Genomic DNA, 21,256 nt, shown 5'->3' on the forward strand with positions numbered 1-21,256 from the left:
TCCATTTGCATTTCTTGCTTAAAGGAAAAGAGGATATATCCTGATCATACAGGACCTTTTCATGACAGATTCGGAGGATAATGGTGACAATCTAGAGATAAAACATATATGATACCACAAAAAATGTGGAACTTGGAAGGGTGTGCTGAGCTGTTATACTAAATTCCAAAGGAAAGAATACCTTTTTTTCCTGTGTGGTGATGATTTTGTTTATCACTTCCCATCACAAAATATGCTTTCTGGACTAGAATTTTTGTTCTTATTCACTCCCTAATAATAATTAGTAAAGAAATGCTTTTCACACCTCATCTTGAAAATCTAGTGTCTCAAAGTGGTGGGCTTTGCTCTCTGCCTCTTCCTTCCCCATATCTCCATACTGACATCAGTCATGCCACAGAGATGCATTTTCCTCACTGCTGCACTTAGGGACTGTAGCTGCATGCTCTTTTGTCTGCTTCAGTGGGACCACCTCTTTCTAGCTCTCTTAAGCCAGGGGGACATTTGAGCCCTATGCTAGAAATACATGAGATACCAGCTCATGACATGGAAGGGGAAGACAAGGCTCAACAGAAAGAACAGGACAAAGACAGTTTTGCTCAGTAAACTCTCACTTGACTCTGTTAGCAGAGGTAAACCTTAGCTTTATGCACTAAAGGTCCAGGGTACAAATGTATCTGTGTATATCTTGTTACTGTATTTGTGCCTCTGTAAAGCCTAAGAGGCCAATAAAAGATATAAATTAAATATCCAAGTGTTCACTTACAACTATTTTCACTGTAAGTAGAACTTTTGTATTTCACATAAAATTGTGCGGGAAGGGTCGAGTTTTCCACACAGAACAAAGGGTTATGATTGAATATATTAAAGTGATGATTCTTAATCATAAGAAGGTTTTCCACTGACAGGCCAAATGGTACAGAAAGAACTGTCAGGACATGTGCATTGAAGACAGCATTGCACCGAAAGCTATTTAATAACTGCAGTTACATGGTGAAAATTTTCTTGTTTCCTTGGACTCCTTTTTTCCATGCATTTGTGTTCTTAGAACTCTTACCTTTGGGAATAAGCACCAGCCAACTGAATAGAAGGTTACGGTGTTATACAGTAAGAAGATGATGGCTGCATGTGCTCCTTCAATAAATTTCAGCACGTTAGAGGTAACTTAAGTTCCACACCATGCAGTTATCACAGTAATGACTAGAATACGCATTTATGCAAAGCATTTCGGCACAAAAATCTCTCTTGATCAGCTTTAAGTTGTGCGTAAATGTCTTTGTTTTCCCCTAGTTTTTAATGTCTTTTTTTTTTTTAAATTGTAATAATATTTCAGATAAGATTGTCCTTCTTCAGACAGTGCTATTCAAAGGAGGATATGGATATGCACTGACATTCCATTTAAACTAACAATCCTACACTGAAAGTGATTCTTTTCAGTGAGGTGAAGGGATCCAGGAATTTCTTTGCGGTCTATACCATCACTGGATGGGAATATTTCATGATCTTCAAACATGTAGCCTCAGAACAGCCGCATGCTCCCTTCACAGGTGAAAAAATCCGAGCAAGAGGTTGAGATCCACAAATCAGGTACCTGAGACCAGGAAGGACAATCTTCAGCACAGCGTGCACACCTAACTCCATAGCGTGCAGAGTCTTTAGTTGTCATAGGCTGCTGCTAGTGAAGTTTCTAGCCACCTAAAGTCCTGCTTGTGCATATGACTAGCTCTGTTCCTGCCCCAGCAGAGCTGAACAGTGTAACACCTTCCTCACCAAAGACCACTCAAGCTCTTAAATAGCATTCTTCACTTGCAACATCCTAACTGGCAAACTTGATCACAGTACATTAATTTTACACCCATGCTTTAAAAAAAATATATAGCTAGAGCAGAAAGAACTGCTTTTTTCTTCCTCTTTCTATATTATTTTTGCTTCCACAGCTCTTACCCGAGATGTGGTGCATAGCTGTAGGACCTCCTTAGTTCAACAGAATTCAAATCCAAATTTCAAGCTTCCAAGGGTAGTATTCTAACTTCCAGGTTACTGGCTAGTATGGAACTGGCTTCACCTTTCTGCTGAAAAATTACTGCCCTGCAGAAAGGAATTCACAAGCAGTTTCACATATGACACTCATCAGGAAGGAGGAAGATTTGAGCCTTGCCAAATTTTACATGGAAACTTTTATTTGATAAACCATGTAGGAGGTTCTTGGAGATGTACTGGAAGTGATCATGCCACTCAGTGACTGGCTACTAGGATAGAAAAAAATTATAATTCTGTCTCACTCCCTAACTTTTCTGTCTCCTCAGTCTTGTGCCCCTAAGCCTATTCTTCATGCTTCAACATATTGAACTGATGATTTCACCCCCTAGCATCCATACCCTCATGGCTACCGTGCTCTCCTGGAAAGCAGGGGCTACGAGGCTGAAATCTTTCAGACTGAGGGTACAGAACCAATGCCTTCCACACACGGCACATCCAGCTAAAACTGTGTCTCCTTCTGTCTCAATCTTACATGAAAAGAATGAAAGATTTTGCCATAAACTCAAGACCCTGGATTCTACAGCCAGCATTCAGTGACAGAGTCAGATTCATGGATAATCTACACAGTTCATAGATATAATCATTCACAGGAAATCTGTGAAGAAGCAATCAACTCTTCCAGACCAGCACTCTAACACCAGTTTTCTTTATAAATCATAAAGACTGCATACCACATATACAAGTGAGACTGTCTATACTAAATCCTCTCTGAAACAGGGATGCAGGTTTAAAAGGGAGTTTTAGATTTCAGATAAACATAAATATCTTAACCATCTCTGAAAACACTTTTTTTTTTGTGCAATTACTTTGCCTTCAAGGGGATATGAAGGGTCTTCCAGCTATTTATCACAGAAAATGGGTACCTTCCATAGCCCTAACTCCTGCTGCTTAAAATTAGCCTGGGACACCTCATTTAAAGGGAGAAGGCAATCCAACTGAAGTTATTTTAGAACCACCAGTTTTGCTTAATTATGAAGAATAAAAGTTAACTCAGACTATTATTTCACTTCAGTAAGGAGGTTGCAAGTGTGTGAAATTTGTGTGAAATTTTTAGGGACAATTACAAAAAGAAAGGCGGAGGTTCACTAGCTTTGACACCACATTTCCGTGATTAGGACAGAAAATGCTTGCACTTGGAATCTTCCTCTATGCACTCCAGAAACAAGAAGTGCAAATTACATCGCTGCAGGGTGAAGCTCTGTTTTGAACTGTAGCAGATGGAAAGATACCTGTGCTATAGCAACACTGATAGTGTTACACACCGAGTATAACTAATACTGCTTGAAGCAGTAATATTTTCACAAATATATTTTTAAACCGTAATATGACACTTTCTTCCCAGAGTTGGAGAAAAAAACCCAAAAACAAACCATGAGAAGGAGACAAAACTTAGACTTGAGGGACACACAAGCCCAAAACAACTATATAAATATACCTTTCATTAGGCTGAGTGATTTAAAGAATTGCTATATTCCATACGCAGAAGAAAAGGAGTGCTGTCCAGCCCACCACCACTTATGCAAGCTATGGGAAATGTTCAAATAAATGAGCTTCTCAGGAAAGCATTAGTAGGTCTGGCCTCCCTACCTCCTAGCTGTGGCACCCTGAATATTAATTCACAGAGTAATCCTCTCAGGGTTATTATCACAGGAGGAGACAGCCACTGGCACTCAGAATTTTGAAAAATATTGCTGTCGGTAGACAAGAAAGGGTCTGTGGCGGGGTACAACTTTCTGGGAGTGAACATTTCTTTGGCCTGTGTTACCAGCCGTAGGAGTCTTGTCTTAGATTGTTTGGACTGTTGCATCCATTAAACCTACCTAATTACATCAGACAATTTCTACCAGGAAATAGAGGACTGTGTGTGTCTTGTATGTCCTGTAGCTTTCCTATATTGTAACTGTTGATGATATTGTTTGCTGACGTAGCATGGTGTCAGGTAAATAAGTGACTTTATGAAACTGATTAGAAGCCATACGTGAATGGATCCATTCAGTTTCTCTAAGTGCGCATGCTTCTCAGCAGCTCTGCAATCTGGCCCTATACCATAGCAAGAAACAGCTGTCGCTGATAATGCATTTTATGAATATACCCCAGTAGTATATGTATTACTCATAACGGATTATTAATAAATCATTTATCTCAATCAATTTCTCATTATTGCTGTTAATACTGCATTGTTACCATGCAATCTGCAAAGTAAATAACCAGAAAATGATTGTAACAACAGATGGCCGTTTGTGATCGTGTAATTACACGGCCATGGCTGCCCTACAAACTAATCTGCTACCCTTACTTGCAAGCTGCAGATAAAGACAATGGAAAGTGATATTTCAATTTGCTAGAACTCACAGATTAATTATGAGACAATACATTAGACATTGTGAGATATTTATCTCAGAAAAATCTAGTGGACAACTGTGTCATTTAAATGAATACTGTGTAATATACATAGGTAGACTTTGCACGTGGAATGTTCCAGGTGCTTACAGATCTACATATGCTGTTTATTGATGGGCATGCACAAGTATACACAAAAGGCTTCCAAAGCATCTCACTGAAAATTAGAGTAATAACTCTTACACTAGTTATGCAAGTTTTGCAAAGACTCTGTTGTTGGCTGGCGACTCCTGCTGTTTACACCCATTCAAGCCCATCAAAAGAACAAGATTAGTGACAGGTAAAATATCTGGGAGACTGTTGGCTTAATGTGGGCTTAATTTACCACTTTATTAAGTGGTAAATACCAACAACATTCATGAGAACTGGAGCAATTCTACAAAATCCAAGAGGAATGAACATTTAAGACAGACAAATTGCAACAAGCCCTTATCAGGTGTTACAGAAGATGACTGAAATGACTCTCTTTATGCACTGTACAGACTCGGTCTCTATATTCAGAGCAGCTGAAGTCATGCCCTCTCTGTCCATGTCATGGCACTATATATCCAGAAAGGATGAAACAAGAGATGTGAAAGGCGTGAAATAGTCCAGCAGTACAAACAGGGGTCCATAAATCATAAGTCTCCTTAGCTTGAGTTGTAATTAAAATCCATAATCATACTATAACCATTAAGCTTCCCAAGTATATATTTAGGGATCACCCAGTAAAGCTAGGGCCACCCTCAGGAAAAATGGCATATATATTACAAAAAAGCAGCAGTAATTTTAGTTCCACACATACAATCCAAAGATCAGAAATGACATTAGAAATATTTGGGAATCATATTTTTCAACTACTCTGTAGAACAGAGAAATAATATGATTTTCAGGGATTTTTTTTAAAATAAGGAATCTGAGCTGCAGAGAAGTTAATGCACTGGTCAGCCTCTCACAGAAACTCAGGTGACGACCAAACACTGAACACTCCCAGTGCTGATCTTTAAAAGACGTGCCTATAATGATGACTTATTTTGAAGAATTTAAGGTCCAGGAACAGTATATGAAAAGAAAGAGAGCCATCAGTATTATGTTAAAAGATGCAGTTTCAGGTTTTAATTCAATTAGTAAGAATTACTAAGACAGATACTTACAGCTTGACATATGATCGGATATTTAATGCGATTGATTCCACCAGCAAAAACAGCAAACGTAAGAGCAGTATGGAAACAAAAGTTGAGAAGCATGTGCCATCCTTTTCTACTTATTCGGATTGTGCTGTTGAAAAAAATTACATTTTAAAATTAAAAAACAACATATCTATTATGAAAATTATGCTTTGGAAAAAATGCTTAATATGATAGAATTAAATTGTCTGATTCTTGAATCCCTACTTGGCAATTTACCCATAGGACGGAGTCTGATTTATACAGCATTGAAATCAATGGTAAAGGGTAAAATCAATGGTAAAAATCGTAGAGTCTACTAAAAGAGTCTACTGCCTTAAAGTTTCCTCCATCTAATCAAGCATTTAAAGCAATAAAAGTAAAAGGCTTCTTGCATAGCTGCAGATATGCAGAACCGTAACAAGACATCTCTAAAGGATTAAATGGAAGCTGAAGATCAGAAGTCATTGCATTAAGTTCACTTAATTAATATTTAGCAGCTTCTACAGTACAATACATTCCTACTTTTTTAAATTGCTAATGGTCTTTAACAGAAGTACGTAGTTAAAATGGCATTTATATAAATCTTTCATATAAAGGAAAACCCAAGTTTTCTAAAACGAAGAAGATTTAGAAGTCAAAGAAAGTTTCTTTTGCCCAATGGTAGTGTTACTACGTCTTTCAACCAAACATGGTGATAGAAGCCAAGAGTGCCAGCATAGCTGCCTGAAGTGCTCCTCTTTGAGTGGAACTTGCCAGACAGCAAGTTGGTAGTGCTTGTAGTTTCATATTGAGTTGTCAAGTTTGAAATCTTACGAACAGTGTGTAAACCATTTAGAGATACATCTCAGGGAAGATACAGCTGGGGAACAGCTTGAGAAATGTTGACATAACCTTTTTTTGATTTCTCTGGTGTAAATCACATTGCTGATACTACTATCCAACAGTAATTCAGATAATTTTAATTTATCTTTTCAGTGAGGGTTAGAAAAATTGAGGTACCTCAGCATAATGCCGACCGTTTAACACAAGTGCTTAAAATTGAATTCTTACCTGTGATGGACAATGTAGGTGATAATGGAAGCAAACAGGCACAACAACATAACTGCAGTACATGCATATACCACAGGGTGCAGAAACTCCCCTGGGTACTGGGGGAAAGACAGCACTGTCTTAAAATCCTATGGAGAAAGCAAAATGATTTAACATTGTTAGGCATGTGTGAAAATCTGAGACTTCTTTTCAATACGTCCTGTCATTTCTAGCTGTTCCCTTTCAAGAGCAGGAAAATAAGATGATGAACTTTTTATGGAGGTATAGTTTGTGAATTTACGATAACACTGGACTGCTCTTTCCTCATCTGCATACACTTTGCAAGACAGAAATTAACCTTTTTGAACAAGCAGATATATCCTAATTGAAAAAGCGGTCTGAAAAAGTACACAGAACATTACATCTTCCAGGCATTAGCAATATCTGTTCCTTCTGATAACATGAACTTTATGTGCGTATTTTACTAGGATATTAAGTACAAAATATCAAATTATCATAAAGGTCTCTAAATGGCGTATACACGGCTACAGAAGAATGACTCAAAGAAACAAGTCATGAGAATACACCCAAAATATTGACTGACTTGCTCCTATATTCAAATGTAATTCCCAGTTGATACAGCTCCTCTGACCCCATGACCTTCACACTTAGTTGCAAATTCTCTACTACCTACGTCAATACAAAAGCAGCTTGACAGCTATATTAACAGCAAAGATCCATGCATTCCTTTTGGACCTGCTAGTGCCTACTGACACAATTCTTCATGAAAAACATAATGGAAAACTATTAATTTCTTTGTAAAATTAACATTCTCAGTTACTGGATCTCACAAGTAAGAAGTAAAGAGAGCTATATCTGCAGGTATGATAGATGTTTCCATCTATGGAAAGGATGCAAACGAAAGGCAAAAGGAGCCCATTACAGAAAACAGTATGTCTTCAGACTACCTGAACTAAGCCAAACATTAGAGGCTCACTGTAATACATTAAGCCACATTTGTTAGTGGCACTGTATTTTCTGCAAACAAGTGCTATAAATTAGATACATAAACTATCACCTGGGTGCAAACAAAGTGTCCTCTACCTGCCGGTACCCATGTGCAGAGGTGCTAACTGTGCACACAAAAATGTATATACATCCGAGCACAGGAAAAGATAAAATCTGAAAAAGTACTGAATGTGACAAGCCAGCAAACTCTAACACTAAAAATACTGGCATAGATTTAAAAGACTTTTTCTTACTTGTCAGTTTTAGGGTCTCCTGGAAGAAGTTTCAATACATTGTTTTCCTGAGGTGAAATCTCCCCTTTGGAGACTGGGATTGTAACGCTAATACATTTTTTTAAATTTCATTTGCATGCAGAGAGCTGATTTCCAGCACCATTGTTTATGTATATGAACTTGTCCATGTACAAGCAGCTAATGGTCATGAGTGTATGCAATTATTAAATCAGGGGGGAAAGGTACTGTTCTGTTTACCTTCCAGAAAGATCCTTACAAGTAACAGATGCCCTAGGACTCATTATTTTTCTTCATACTAGCTTTAAAGTTCCTAAGATTGATTGTACCAGTTTCTCCAGATGCATATTAATGTCAGGTCTAAAACAGAGCAGCTTATGACAGATATGAAAAAGACCATCGTAATGAACAAATAACATACGAACAAGATGGCAAATACATGTCATCGCATCCCATTTCTCCAAGTACTTCCTCAGCTTGCCTGTGTACCTCAGTTAAACCTCCTTAGTCAGCACTTGCCCCACACAAGTCCCCTCTCAGCCCTGCTGAGTTCACTAAGACTTCAAGTCAGAGGTGGAGTCACTTGTCACAGGGGTACTCTTACACTGTCCCCTAACATCTCTTGCTACTCTACCCTCAACCTCAAGTGGAATAGAAGAGGAAAAGAACTCTGTCTTTTGATGTGGTAGCTTTTTAATGTGACAGAACTATGCTCTTGAGGCCTTCTCTTGATTTTGTGATTTTTAGTATGCATGAATATACATTCAGGATATACTGAATTAACAAATTGCAAATAATTCTTTAAAAGTCTGTTGGCTCAGAACCGCCACTGAATCTCTACTCAAACGCCCCCCTTTTGATCATGTTTTCTCCCATGTTTTTATTTGCATCATCTCCCCATTAATTCTTTTACAGGCTGAATTTCTTGAGGTAGACTATTATTTACCAGAAATGTTCAGAACAATTTTGGCTCATGTTACTAGAGTAGTAATGTAAATAAACATAAATACTCTGCTAAAAATGATAAAATATTTACTCCTAGCTCTTGCTCATACAATCATATTTTGCTATACCAGTAGTACACTTTGTCATAATTTTATGCACACACTTGCTTCAGTTCTGTGCATTAAGAAAACTGTTACTGTAACTAATATAGCAGTTACAGTGCACTTATTTAAAGAAATATATTTAATATATCTGAAAAAATACTCTGAAAAATTAACGAAGTTGTGAAAAGGGAAGCACAGAGAAGCTACGCATTTATATAGCAACAAATTAAAGCCATTTTACTTGAGTTAGCATCATTCAGTGTACTAAAGAACTAGCCTTTAATAGTGTAAATGCAAGGATCAACGAATCACTGTGTTTGAACATCAGTCTAAAAGCAAATGCCATATGCTTTACAGGAATACAGCCATTTTCCCTGCAGAAGAATTAAGAACAATCAGCATCTTACAGCTAATTCCATTTTAAAATATTCATTTTTTATTATTATCTGTTTTCTAATCTTGTACAGTAAATGAGTGGTAAAACTTTTGCATCATAATACATTATTGCCAACATAGAACATGCTTTTTGAGAGTTTTGTATATTGAAAACTGATTTCATTATAGATATATAATAAATTTATCTTGTCTGCTTGTTGATGATAATTAAACCTTATTGATCTGCCAACCTCCCCTGAGTAATCCTCTGGGGAAGACAGCATGCAGAAAACAAAGTTGGTTTTTTTTTTTCACACTGTACGCAAAGCAGCATAGTTGTATGTTACATTTTAAAAAGGTGGGTTAGATTTTATTTCCTAGAGGGGATTCAAATGATGATGATATTGAAAATGGCAGGAATATCTACAGGAAAATTAATACAGACAGGACTTTGATCATTACAAACCGCTGTCTACAACTGCAAGGCCAGTGAAGTGTTCTCTAATGAGGAATTGTCATTCATTCACCCTTATAGGAAGGTGTGAAACCAGCTTCCTTCAGCTGCAAATGCCACCATAGTATGAAAGGCATAATAGAAATTAGTGATGGAAATTAGTGACAGAAAAGGCTTTTTATCAGCTATTTAATCCAACAATCAGAATTATAAAAACATCAGGGTGCAAACGGGACTGTTTCACTTTTACTTGAGACTTCATTCTAAAAATCGACTGAAAGACACATCTTTACTGATCAGTTAAAACTCAATATGAAAGTATAAAGAGGTATAGACAAACTACATACCAAAGGCAGCCCTGAGACATCTAATAGCAGATGCTGAGAAAGCTGAGGGGAACATATAGTGAGCTAATACTAAATATCTGGTACTTTCACAAAATCACAGCTGCTAAAAACAATCTAGCTTGTGTTGTAAATTTTTGTAATCCATCTACTTATATTGGCAAATTAAACATTATTAATATACTAATATTAATCTATAGAATGACTTTAGAGAGTGTAGTCTAACTGGTTTCTGTGTTTAAAGCAGGACATCTGAAATTGTGTTCCCCAAGAAGGTGGTATTGAAGCACCACAGAGACTTAGAAATACAAGTACATTTGAGAAATCAGTCATGGTAAGATTTAGATTCCTCCTGCTTAAACAAAACAAAACTTAAAAACTAGCAGCCAAGTATTAGGATGTTTAGGAGCACCAGAATATGGAAATTATCCATAGATTTGGGTTTCTGTGGAGAGCTGAAAACACTGCAATGCATATTGAGTGGAGCAGTTGATGTGCTGGAGGGCAGGACTGCCATTTGGCAAGATCTCAACAGGCTGGAGGAATGGGTTTACAGGAACCTCATGAAGTTCAATGGAGAGAAATAAAAAGTTCCTGTCTCTGGAACAAAGTAACCCCATCAGCAGTACAGGCTGGGGGACGACTGACTGGAAAGAAGCTCTGCAGAAAAGGATCAGAGGGTCCTAGTGGACAATAAACTGAAAGCAAGCTAGTGGTGAGCCCTTGTGACACATGAGGTGAACCTATTCAGCCATAGTAGCAAGAGTGCAGGCAGCAGGCTGAGGGAAGTGATTATTCCCACCTATTCACCACTTGTGAGACCAAGTCTTGACTAGTGTGTCCGGTTTGGGGCACTTCAGTACGGAAAAGACATTGACAAATTGGAAGGAGTCCAGTAGAAACCACCAAGACAATAAAATGGCTGAAGACCTGGATTCTAGGTCTTTAACTTATATCTCCTATCTCCCAAGAATCAGCTCATTTTACTGAGCTCCTTGATAGTCTGGATCCCTTTACCCTCTGGTTGAAGCTGCACCCCCAAGAATGCAAGATCCATTAAGCCAAAAGAAAGCAAGAGCGAACAGAAAGAGCGAGCTTGAGCCAGAGGCTTGATTTGTTATGACGTTAGTGCATTTTGAAGGAGACGAGCCTGGATTTTTGTCCCCAGTACCAAGCCAGTTTATGCATTTTACAGAGAAAATAACACATCATTAGGTCTAATTTAATAAAAAGTAGATACAATCCAAGGAGAAAAATTAAAATATTGATATACAGCTCAGTTCACAAGAGTATAACAGTATAAAAGCCAGATCTTGCTCCTATGAGTACTCTAACTCCAAGGTTTTACACACAAGATAGGCATGTTCAGGAAGTTTCTGAAAAAAGCAACCTTTTCTGGGAAGCTGGACTCAGTACTGTCCACATGGGCTAAGTATTCTCTGTTAGATGAGCAGTACATGCCAGCTGAGGACTTAGGTGAAGAGTACGTACCTCTTTTCCAGGTCGCTGAATGACAGCAGAGCTTAGAAATCTAGCTCTTCACACTGGGAAGCATCTATGCGCGTGCAGAGGAATCTAATTCCAGGAATTTTGCACTTCCCACCACAACAAATGTTAATTTTGCAGATAGCAGGGAAACTTTCTGGATCACTTTCATAGTCTTTGGTGCTTAAGCTCTGCTAAGGTCTATTCTGTCGGTGTAAAAGTGGTGTTTTGATGCACACAAAAAAACCCCAGTTCATTCTTAAACCTCTCTTTATAAGCAGCCTGATTTTTCAAAGTACTGAAACACATTTCCACAGCCTGTTATGAGAAAACTCTTTGTTCTCTATAGGGAAAATGTCAAATACTATAATTATGTCAACCTTCTAAATGACATCTCTGTAATACTTCCCCATCTTATGAATTAATTTCTCAAAAGGCTTAGACAGGCTGTTTAATTTGGAGACGACCTGAAACGTGGAAGTTTAGGAGACTGTTTTCAGAATCGAACTTCATGAATAGGCCTAAGAAATTCTACAGTTGTCTCCAGTCACACTGAAAATATTGAAACGTAGCTTTTGTGGGACTGTGATCCTACCAATTTGGAAAGACTTAAAAGATTCAGGGAATGCTTTTAAAACACCAGAAGAAAAATCCTGTTAACTTTTAGCATGATCCATTCCTACTATCTCGCTCCTCCTCAATTTCTCATTCACAGTTTTCCAAGGTTTACTTCCAGAATAGTTTCAAATTTGCTCTGTTTTTGTCAGCTCAGCCTCCTCAGCCCTAATTATCTCAAATAGCCATCCACTGAATGGATGCTACTTTTGCATATGACGACTCCTTACGCTCACAAAGAAAAAAAAATCCAGCAAAACCCCACCTACGTTGTTTGAAACAGAGATACATTGTGACAAAACAGAAAAGGAGTTGTTTATGATTTTATGTTCATTTAACCTTCAGGGTTACAATTAAAAATGCTAACAGTATTTATTAATCCATTTGATGTGAATTGAGAAGTAGATACTTAGGTGTAATAATTTTACTAGGTTTTTTTTTTTTGGTAGATTTGAGGAAATTACTATTGACAAAGCAGTCAGAGGGGGAAAACAAAGTGCTGTAAACAATTACAGACATATCTATCACTATTGAATTGCCATTATGTTCTAAGAAAAACGAAAGGAAGAAAAAAGGACAATGTATGTCAAAATATATTCAGCAAATTTTGAAATACAATGTTGCTGTTGGATATTCTTGTTGTCCCCTAAAGAGTTTTTACTCAGATATACTATGGCTACAGGGCACTACATTGGCCATAACATACATAAACATTGTCTTGAAAAATGAAAACATTGCTATACAGCTCAGTTACGTATACCAAAGCTTCAGAATACATAAGATCATAATTTTACTCTAAACCAGAAAATCATGTTGCAGAGGTTCATGGTTCAAGACCCTAGAGGGCTTTGGCCACCTCCAAAAGAAGCTAGAGTGTGACTGTCTCTCTTCCTCCTACAGATAACAGGGGAGAAGACAAAATAGGGGACTGGTCTAAACACACATGAAGGGAAAGGTGGGAATATAACTCGGAAGTTTAATTCACAGTATTTTAGTCTCACCCTTAGGACACACCATTCAAAAGCCGATCAGGAAAAGATAATGCTGTATGAGGTTTGATGCTACTATTTTACTTCCATCCAGTGGCCTAACCCAGAGCAGAATGAAAGTGTGAGAGCAGTGTCAGGGAAGGAGCTCATACCTCCTTTCCACCCCAGCCTCCAAACTGTACTCCCTCCCTCATTGACATCACTTGAACAACTGTCACAGACAGAAATGAAATGGCTCTACATGAATACTTTCACTTGAAGTATGCTCATGCTTATTAATTATCAATCATGGTTGATAAATCCTTGATTACTGCCTTTCTAAAAAAGGACTCTACGAAACCTTTATTTTAACCCTTTCAAGGTTCATAGGCAGAAACAGCTTCTGTAAAAGCAGTTCAGGAAACACTGTCTTACTATTTTGAAAGATGACAAATCACAATACATGCTGACTAGCTATAAAATGGACAGTTGGATTAACTGAGGCTTCTATTTCATCTTGTTCCACAGCAGGATATACATTATTCTGATGGTAATGTAAACCTTCATCACTCTTGCTTTATTGCTGCTCTTCAGTTTACAGATGCTACTTTAGATCTCTGCTATTACCCCAAAACATAATAATGAACTATGAATTTTTATGGTTTAATAGATTAGAGAATTATAGATTAATAACATGTATCATGATATTCTAGCTAAATTCATTGGCTACATACCATATGCTAGCTATTTTGAATTGGCTGTCAGTTTGTTAGTATTTTAAAATACATTAGGCACTCAGGTGTGAATTAAGAAGACACACATGGGCACTTCATATTGTTCATATCATAGATTAATAGCTAAGCAGAACAATAAAATATTTTTCATTTCTGGTACGAGAATTGAACTGCCCAGAAAAGGGTAGTCTCTCTCAAATGAAACAACCCCTGACTTTATACTACAAAACACTGATTAAGAAATAACACTTGAATGAAAATGATTACACATAATGAAGCTATAAAAGTTTTCCAACAGCTGTTTAGAAAGACAGCTGTTGGAAGATACATTTGTATGTGTGTATTTATATATATTAAAATGACTTACGGTCAAGCACCTTTTGTCTTAAAAGTGACTGCGAAACAGGCTAAGGAACACATCACATTATTTGCTACCATATCAGTTGCAAAGCAAGGGTGAGGCTAAGATTCTATTTTCTTGTCTTACACAGATAAAAATGGGAGATGCACACAGGAAAAACTGCAAAGTTGAATTACTGCAACAAAACAAACACAAGACCTAACACAGAATTACGTACCAGATGCAAAAGCTGCAGTAAAAGGTGCCTCAAGTTGCCTTTACAGTTGTAGAAAAACCAATCTGCTACATCTTATCAGAGATAAATGTGCATTTGGCTTTACAAACCAAAAATTAATTGTAGCCCTTATGTCGCTACACGATTTTTGCAAACAAAATGAAACCATGTAATTTGTTGCTTGCAAGCAATTAGTTAACATTTAGTAAGTGCCCAAAGTTTAAGAAGAACAGGCTGAACCCAAGCAGTTGAAGGGGGAGGAAGCCATTTTGGGTGTGGCACCTGCAAAGTCAACAGGTACTTTCTTTAATTAATTTAAAAAAACACCCTCAAAGCAAAATTATGTTTCACATTTGGGGAAACAAGCGGCTCAGGGAAAAAGGGGAACTCAAAGAAACTGTAGAAAATGAGGTATATTTGATGTCATCAAACCTTAGGAACAGCTCTTAAATTCTGAACAATTCTGGAATGGGTGAAAAAATGTTCAAGTAACTCTGAGGGAAATCAGTTCTTACGAAGTGGACGATAATATCCGCATTTAACTCGTGGGTACCACAGCCTTGTGCTATGATTGGCTGCCATCTGGGCTCCATCTGACAGCAGCAGATTGGTATTCTCTGCACATGTCCTCGCAATTCCTGTCGCCTATGTTTGCTGTCCCTTACACATACGCACAATACATTATTTACTCAACTATAAACATTTCTCTAATGTACACAAGCAGCATCTACAGTGCAATCATGCACCAGCATTCAGGATCAATCTGGTATCGATAGTACACATCTGGCTAATCTTTTTACAACTGGTTTATAAAAAATATTTTAAATTGTGCAAACATTTTCCCACCTATATGTGTTAGAAACCTCTCATTTTTTTGTTTGCTTTCCTTTAATCCCTGAATAACAACAGGTCATTATTGCATGCATAATATTTTTGCTTTCATGAAGGTAACTTTCTGTTAAGCAGGACAGTTAAATAACTGCAATGGGAACTGTAAGTGTGACTGAGAACAGACCAAAGCAGGCTGATGTGTTAGCACTGCACAGAAATATTTTTCTTCACCAACAGCAATTTTGCAAGAAGGCTATCAGCATTGGTATAAAAAATAAAAGTCCTACAGGATCAACAAGGACAGCACTGTCCTTACTTAAAAGAGCAGAAGATGTTATTCCTCTCCATTTATTAAATGATTCAACATTGCGGTATGCCTGCAACTAATTAGTATGATCAACACAGTGCAGGGCAGGAACAAAAGCAGACCAGCCTCTGAGATGTGCTGATGCAAAAGCACACAGGAGTATACATTTTTAAATCCTGTCCTATAATTTATAACCATTACATACTAATTGTTCCTTGATGGAACTTTCATTTGTAAGACTGAATTTAATGTCATTTCTGATTAGGCCTGTCTCTGGATATTAAAACTGACCACCAGGTTTATTCACTTACTGGCAGTTAAATAACTAACTTTCTTTAAGACTGTCTTATACTAAACATTATAGAAAACGGAAGGTCGGTTACCCACAAGTAAGAATGATACAGATGCACGTAAAAAGAATATATATGCGTGGCAAAAGAGAAAGAGAAATATAGGTATATTTGCTAAGTCATATACTTACCATTAGCACTGCAAAGTTACTGAAGCGTGTACTCTGAATGGTGGTAATATTGCCTGCAGAACTAATTATGTGGCACCCTTCTCCCCACCAGCCTCCATGTCCATCTAGAAGGTCAAAATCCCAGAAGGCTGCAATGGGGTCTATACCCCGTGCAAAGTGCCTCAACCCTATAGTAAGAGGGCTGGTGAGGTTTCCGAAACTGCACCCATCTGCAAAAGCAATAAACTGAATCAGAGATGGAGTGGAAAACCCTTTACTGATGAATGCTGTGTAAAGAGATCAAATGGAGTGAATTATGGGGGGAAAAGCAATAGACATACTCTTAATGGTCAAAATCAAAGGTAGTGCTCACATTCAGAAAAGTTTGCAATAGTATAAATAAATCTGATCATTTCAGTCCCATAATGTGTCCAAATAATCTAATCATCCTTCACAAAGCAGAGTGTTTTTTGTTTCAGACTCTTCAGTTACGACCAGTGTTACACTATTGCCCATGTAACTGCAGAAATGGCTCAGTTTCACGGTATGATTAATAGCTGAGGCAATTCTGCACTTTGAAAGTCACATTTAAACCTTTAAAAAATGTTAATAGAAATTAGAGCATCATTCAGTATTAAACAAAATTAGTAAAATTGCCTGGGTGAATAATTAATCAAAATAATGACTCACTAGCACATACAATATATCACATTTAGACAAAAGCCTTTAACAACACCTGTTTTACGTCCATCGTATCGGAAAGTATACTGGTGAGTATCGATACATGCAACAGGGCACTGCTCCCACTCCAAAAGCCTTATTTTAATCAGTGTCTAGGACGTTAACGTTGCAATTTTCATTGTAAAGAGTAAAACAAGGTTCTTTCCTATAGCACTGTGCTTTAAGAAACAAGCATCTGTAACAATGCTGTCAACAAACAGTAGTCCAAAATTTGAATTCTAGTCATACAGCAAGTGCATTTCTTTATTTGCAGGGTAATTTGAATAAAATCATGCAGATAGGAACAATTGCAAACATTTGTACTAAAGAGACTGTTTCCAGCCTCTCTGCACACTGTACACTCTACTCCTCTATTCTCTACATAATCAAGTATACCATAGCTTTTAGATTAAAGGAAATAATGCATAACAACTCCTCACCTATTTTAGCAAAAACAGCTGGTGTGGCAACCGTCCTACGTTTCCCATCATCTGCAAGATTTGATGAGTTTCCTGTGCTAGGAAAGAGTTTTCCATTCCGAAAGACAATAAACTGTAGCTTGCAAGTGGAGTTATCAACAGATTGCCAGGCTGAAGACTGAGAGAAGACAGACTGTGGCAAATGAACTGAAGCTACTGCTACAGCATTCTGTACAATGAGAAAAAAAAAGAAACATTTAAAATGCAAATCACAACAGGGTTGCTTTCATGATGTTTAAAACTCCTGTACAAGAAATGTATGCTGCCTTCCTTTTCCAACAGACTGGAAGCAACCAAGGAAGCACGAGCTGTAACCATGGGAATAGGATTGGTACAGTGCATATTAAAAGGGAAAACGTTTTGATTGAATGTGAGAGCCTATATGGTCAAGCTCCCTGCTGCAGAGGTGAGAATGGTTCTTACCGTGCCTGCTAGAGGGTCCATCAACACTGCAGATCTGATTTAAAGAGACAACCTCTACCAGGTTTTCTCCTTCACTTAAAACAGAATCAGACAACTTACATTACAACATTTCTCTGAAAGGGTACTTAAAGAGTATAAAAATAATGTTATTAATACAAAAAATTACATCAGCAGAGAGCTGCAAGCGCAGTAAACAGCACATTTTATGAATATGCTTTTCTTGGAAAAAATATAAAGAAAATCAGTTAACTCTGTTTTAGTAATGTGGAATTAAAAAATATTACAAGCGCTAATCTAACAGAAGAAAAAAAGACAGCAATAGGAGAAAATGAATGAAGACTGTCAGCTCACTATAATGGCTTTGAGTTGTGAGTGTGTTATACACCCTTTTACAAGCAGATAATTCGCTTACAGCAGAGCTATAAAATACACCAAACATTATGTTCTGAGGACTTCACTCATCAAGCATCTTTTTCCTGCCGAAGTAGCAAACTAATCATTAAAGGCTGAGATATTTACAAGAAAAAACAAGTGATGAGCAATGGGAAAATAAACAGGGAGTCTGTCCTGAGCTTTGAATCGAAAAGTGTATGTATTTAAAAACAAACAAACTACAAAATGTTCTAATTTGCATTTCCCCCAAGGGCAAAGTATAGCTTCTGTGCACATAATTTACATAGATTATCACACAGCTTCATCACAGCACATGTGCGCTACCTCTTTGAGAACTAAAAAAAATAGTCTCCACAATCATGTAAGCAAACATGACATTAATATATGTCCATGTGCTGGGAGAAATACACATGTGAGAGAGATAAGGTACAACCGAGATCAGTGAACTAAAATGAATATGAGAAGTATCTAGTGACCTCATGACAAATATGGAAGAAAAGCATGAGTAATCCGTGATGTCACTGGGATGCTAAATAAACAGATAAATGCTTCTGTACAATTTTCTCTTTATTACCATGTATATTTTGGAACAGTTTTGTGATTTTAATAATAAAAACACCCAAAATTCCTGTTTAAAATAAGTATGCAATCTAGGTGATGCCACTTATTAAAAATACTCAGGAAAAACAGAGCAAATAACAACAGGACATTTCTACATTAGATTTTAAAATTACTATGAAGGCTGTAATTGGAATTAACTGAGCTAATCATCAAGCACTCTTCCTTAGATTGTTTCCACTGCCTAATTCACTAAAGCTGTCACAACTGGCTTTATCTCTATGCTTCTGAAAAAGACATATTTTACTCTATGATATATCAAAGTATCTGTATATGCTGAACATCTGATGATACCATTTTGGCCGTAAAATTGTTATCAATAAGTATGTACAGAAATTTTTAGGAGTGTCATTTGCCAAACCACAGGTCACTGTTGAGGACTTATCTGGAGATGTACAGAAGTGTAAGAGAAGTTACATTGTGATCAACTTTATATTTATACTGGATTTTTATTATTATTCTGTGCTGGAAAAAGCAATAACAATGACATATTAAATTACACTAATTACTTATTATACACAAAAAGAGAAAGCTAGGAGCATCTGAATCAGCTTATGATAATGAAACCAACAGCTAAAGGCACTGGGATAAGCACAACGTCTATGAGTTGACAGAAGCAGTCCTACACAAGCCAGAGAAAACAACAGGTTTACAATGCTTTTGCTAAGGGGAAATTGTATAATTCATTGTGGTTCTCCAATTTCTTCTGCACTGGGACTTACTGATACCAATGGGGAAAAGTAATAGAGTAGACAGAGTTTGGCGGGGAGACTGGGGAGGCGCAGAGAAGAGGCTGCACACATCTGAGGAACAGAGGGTTGGGCGGCAGGTCTGATGACAGGTTGCACAGCTGGTGAAAGACCGAGGTGATGTCCACCCTTCACCTCCTCACTATCGCCCCATCTCTGCCCACGCAGAGACCCTTCACTACGTAGCATAAAAGAAAGGAATCCGATCATGATGCCCCAAGTCTTACCCACAAATTACAGCTTCGCCTCACAGGGGCAAAGTAGAACGTAGCGAAGAAAAGCTGTGCACAGCCTAAAAATGGATTTAATGTGGACTGGTTGCCCTCCTCGGGCTGACTGAGCAAATCTCACACATGCAGCAACATCAAATTACTCACATGACAAAAAGACACATTTACAGAAAATTATTTCCTCATTAGACTTCAGGAAAATGTTCCTCCCTATTTGTCTCCTCAAAATGTACCAAGAATATGAATACCCATGGCATTAACTATTTAATAATCTCCACTAAATAATGTCTGCAGTCACTTCCTGGGATACAATTTAATTATGAATACTGGCCTTTGTATGCCTGTTATTTCAAACAATTTCTTTTGAGTGCAGGCAGTCTTGCAGAGCAAAAGGCAAAGGGACAGGGCTGTCACTTGACTGGACAAATGTACACTTAAAATCAAACTACTCACTGTGCATCAAATATTTACTTTATGTAGAAATTCCTCAGAATTAAACATCAAACTGTCTGCCACAGCAACATGCCTGCCAACAAGCTCCTGTGCTAGGATACTAATTGAAAATGCGCACATTGAGAGTGCCCACACATTCACAGTGCTGTTTAAAAATATGAATAAATATTTGTGAACAATTTTTACATATAAGATATGTGAGAATCTTCTTTTCTAATAGCATTAGTCATTATTCACAGGAGAGAGATGATCTGAGCACTCAGGCAATCCCTGTTATTGTGGTAGAGGATGGACAGAGCCTGCCTGGATGCTCAGTCTTGGATTCTGCTACTCTTATGTGTGGTGATGAATAAGTCAGTTCCCCACTCTTGCCTCAGTTTCCCTCTCACTTAGTGAAATAAAAATGATGGTTTTTTTTTTTTTTTTGCTCTGTAAGGTGCTCCAGAGTCCAGAGATGAGACACAATACGGGAACAGATTATTATAAAACCAAAAACAGTAACATAAAATCTTGAGTGAATGACTGTGCTTCACATGTTTCAAAGTCCACATAAATCACGTAATTTTAAAATATTTTATTTGGACACCACATCACATAGGAAGTGACATTTCCAAGCGTGCTAGTGGCAGCATCTCAGGAAGCTGCTCCACCTCTAAGAGGGGAGAAAGAGCACTAGAGGCAGAGCCACCATCAAGTGTCCTGCAGAGGAGCTGCGTCTTTGCAATGACACAGGTCAGCACTGGCATCTCATATTTTCCCTGGAAAAGCTTAGAGTCTGTGTCAGCAATTTACTAAGTTAGGATTTAGACATTCTGTGAGCGTTTTCAAAATAGAATGTCAATAATCCCTTCATGACTCCATTTCACTTTTAGTCCTATTAACTGGATTGGACTGGCATTCATTAGAAAAAAAGGAAATCCTGAACATACTGTAGATTTTTCTATTTTTCTGCTGGAAAACACCAGTGTTTTAAAACAAAAACTATCCACAGAGATCCACCCATTTGTGTATAAATAAGAGAGAAACAATGCAAATTTCAAAACCTCCCAGTTATCTTCCATGTCATCTACCCAGATATTAAAAAATTTGCTGTGTGACCTGCAGCCAGAGAAAGAGGGCTT

General features: G+C 37.5%; 1 protein-coding gene across 2 annotated transcripts in view; it reads right to left on the reverse strand.

Annotated features, from left to right (window-relative positions):
- ADGRA1 (adhesion G protein-coupled receptor A1) overlaps nt 1–21,256 on the reverse strand; it is a 291,609-nt gene that overhangs the window by 37,058 nt on the left and 233,295 nt on the right. For both annotated transcript variants that reach the window (XM_075107276.1, XM_075107278.1), the window contains 4 exons: nt 17,231–17,438; nt 16,092–16,300; nt 6,636–6,763; nt 5,571–5,694 (listed from right to left, as the gene is read on the reverse strand). In XM_075107276.1, the coding sequence (XP_074963377.1) occupies nt 5,571–5,694; nt 6,636–6,763; nt 16,092–16,300; nt 17,231–17,438 (669 nt within the window). The remainder of the gene's footprint in view (nt 1–5,570; nt 5,695–6,635; nt 6,764–16,091; nt 16,301–17,230; nt 17,439–21,256) is intronic.

Source organism: Phalacrocorax aristotelis, chromosome 12, assembly GCF_949628215.1.
Source record: "Phalacrocorax aristotelis chromosome 12, bGulAri2.1, whole genome shotgun sequence".
NCBI classification, from domain to species: Eukaryota; Metazoa; Chordata; class Aves; order Suliformes; family Phalacrocoracidae; genus Phalacrocorax; species Phalacrocorax aristotelis.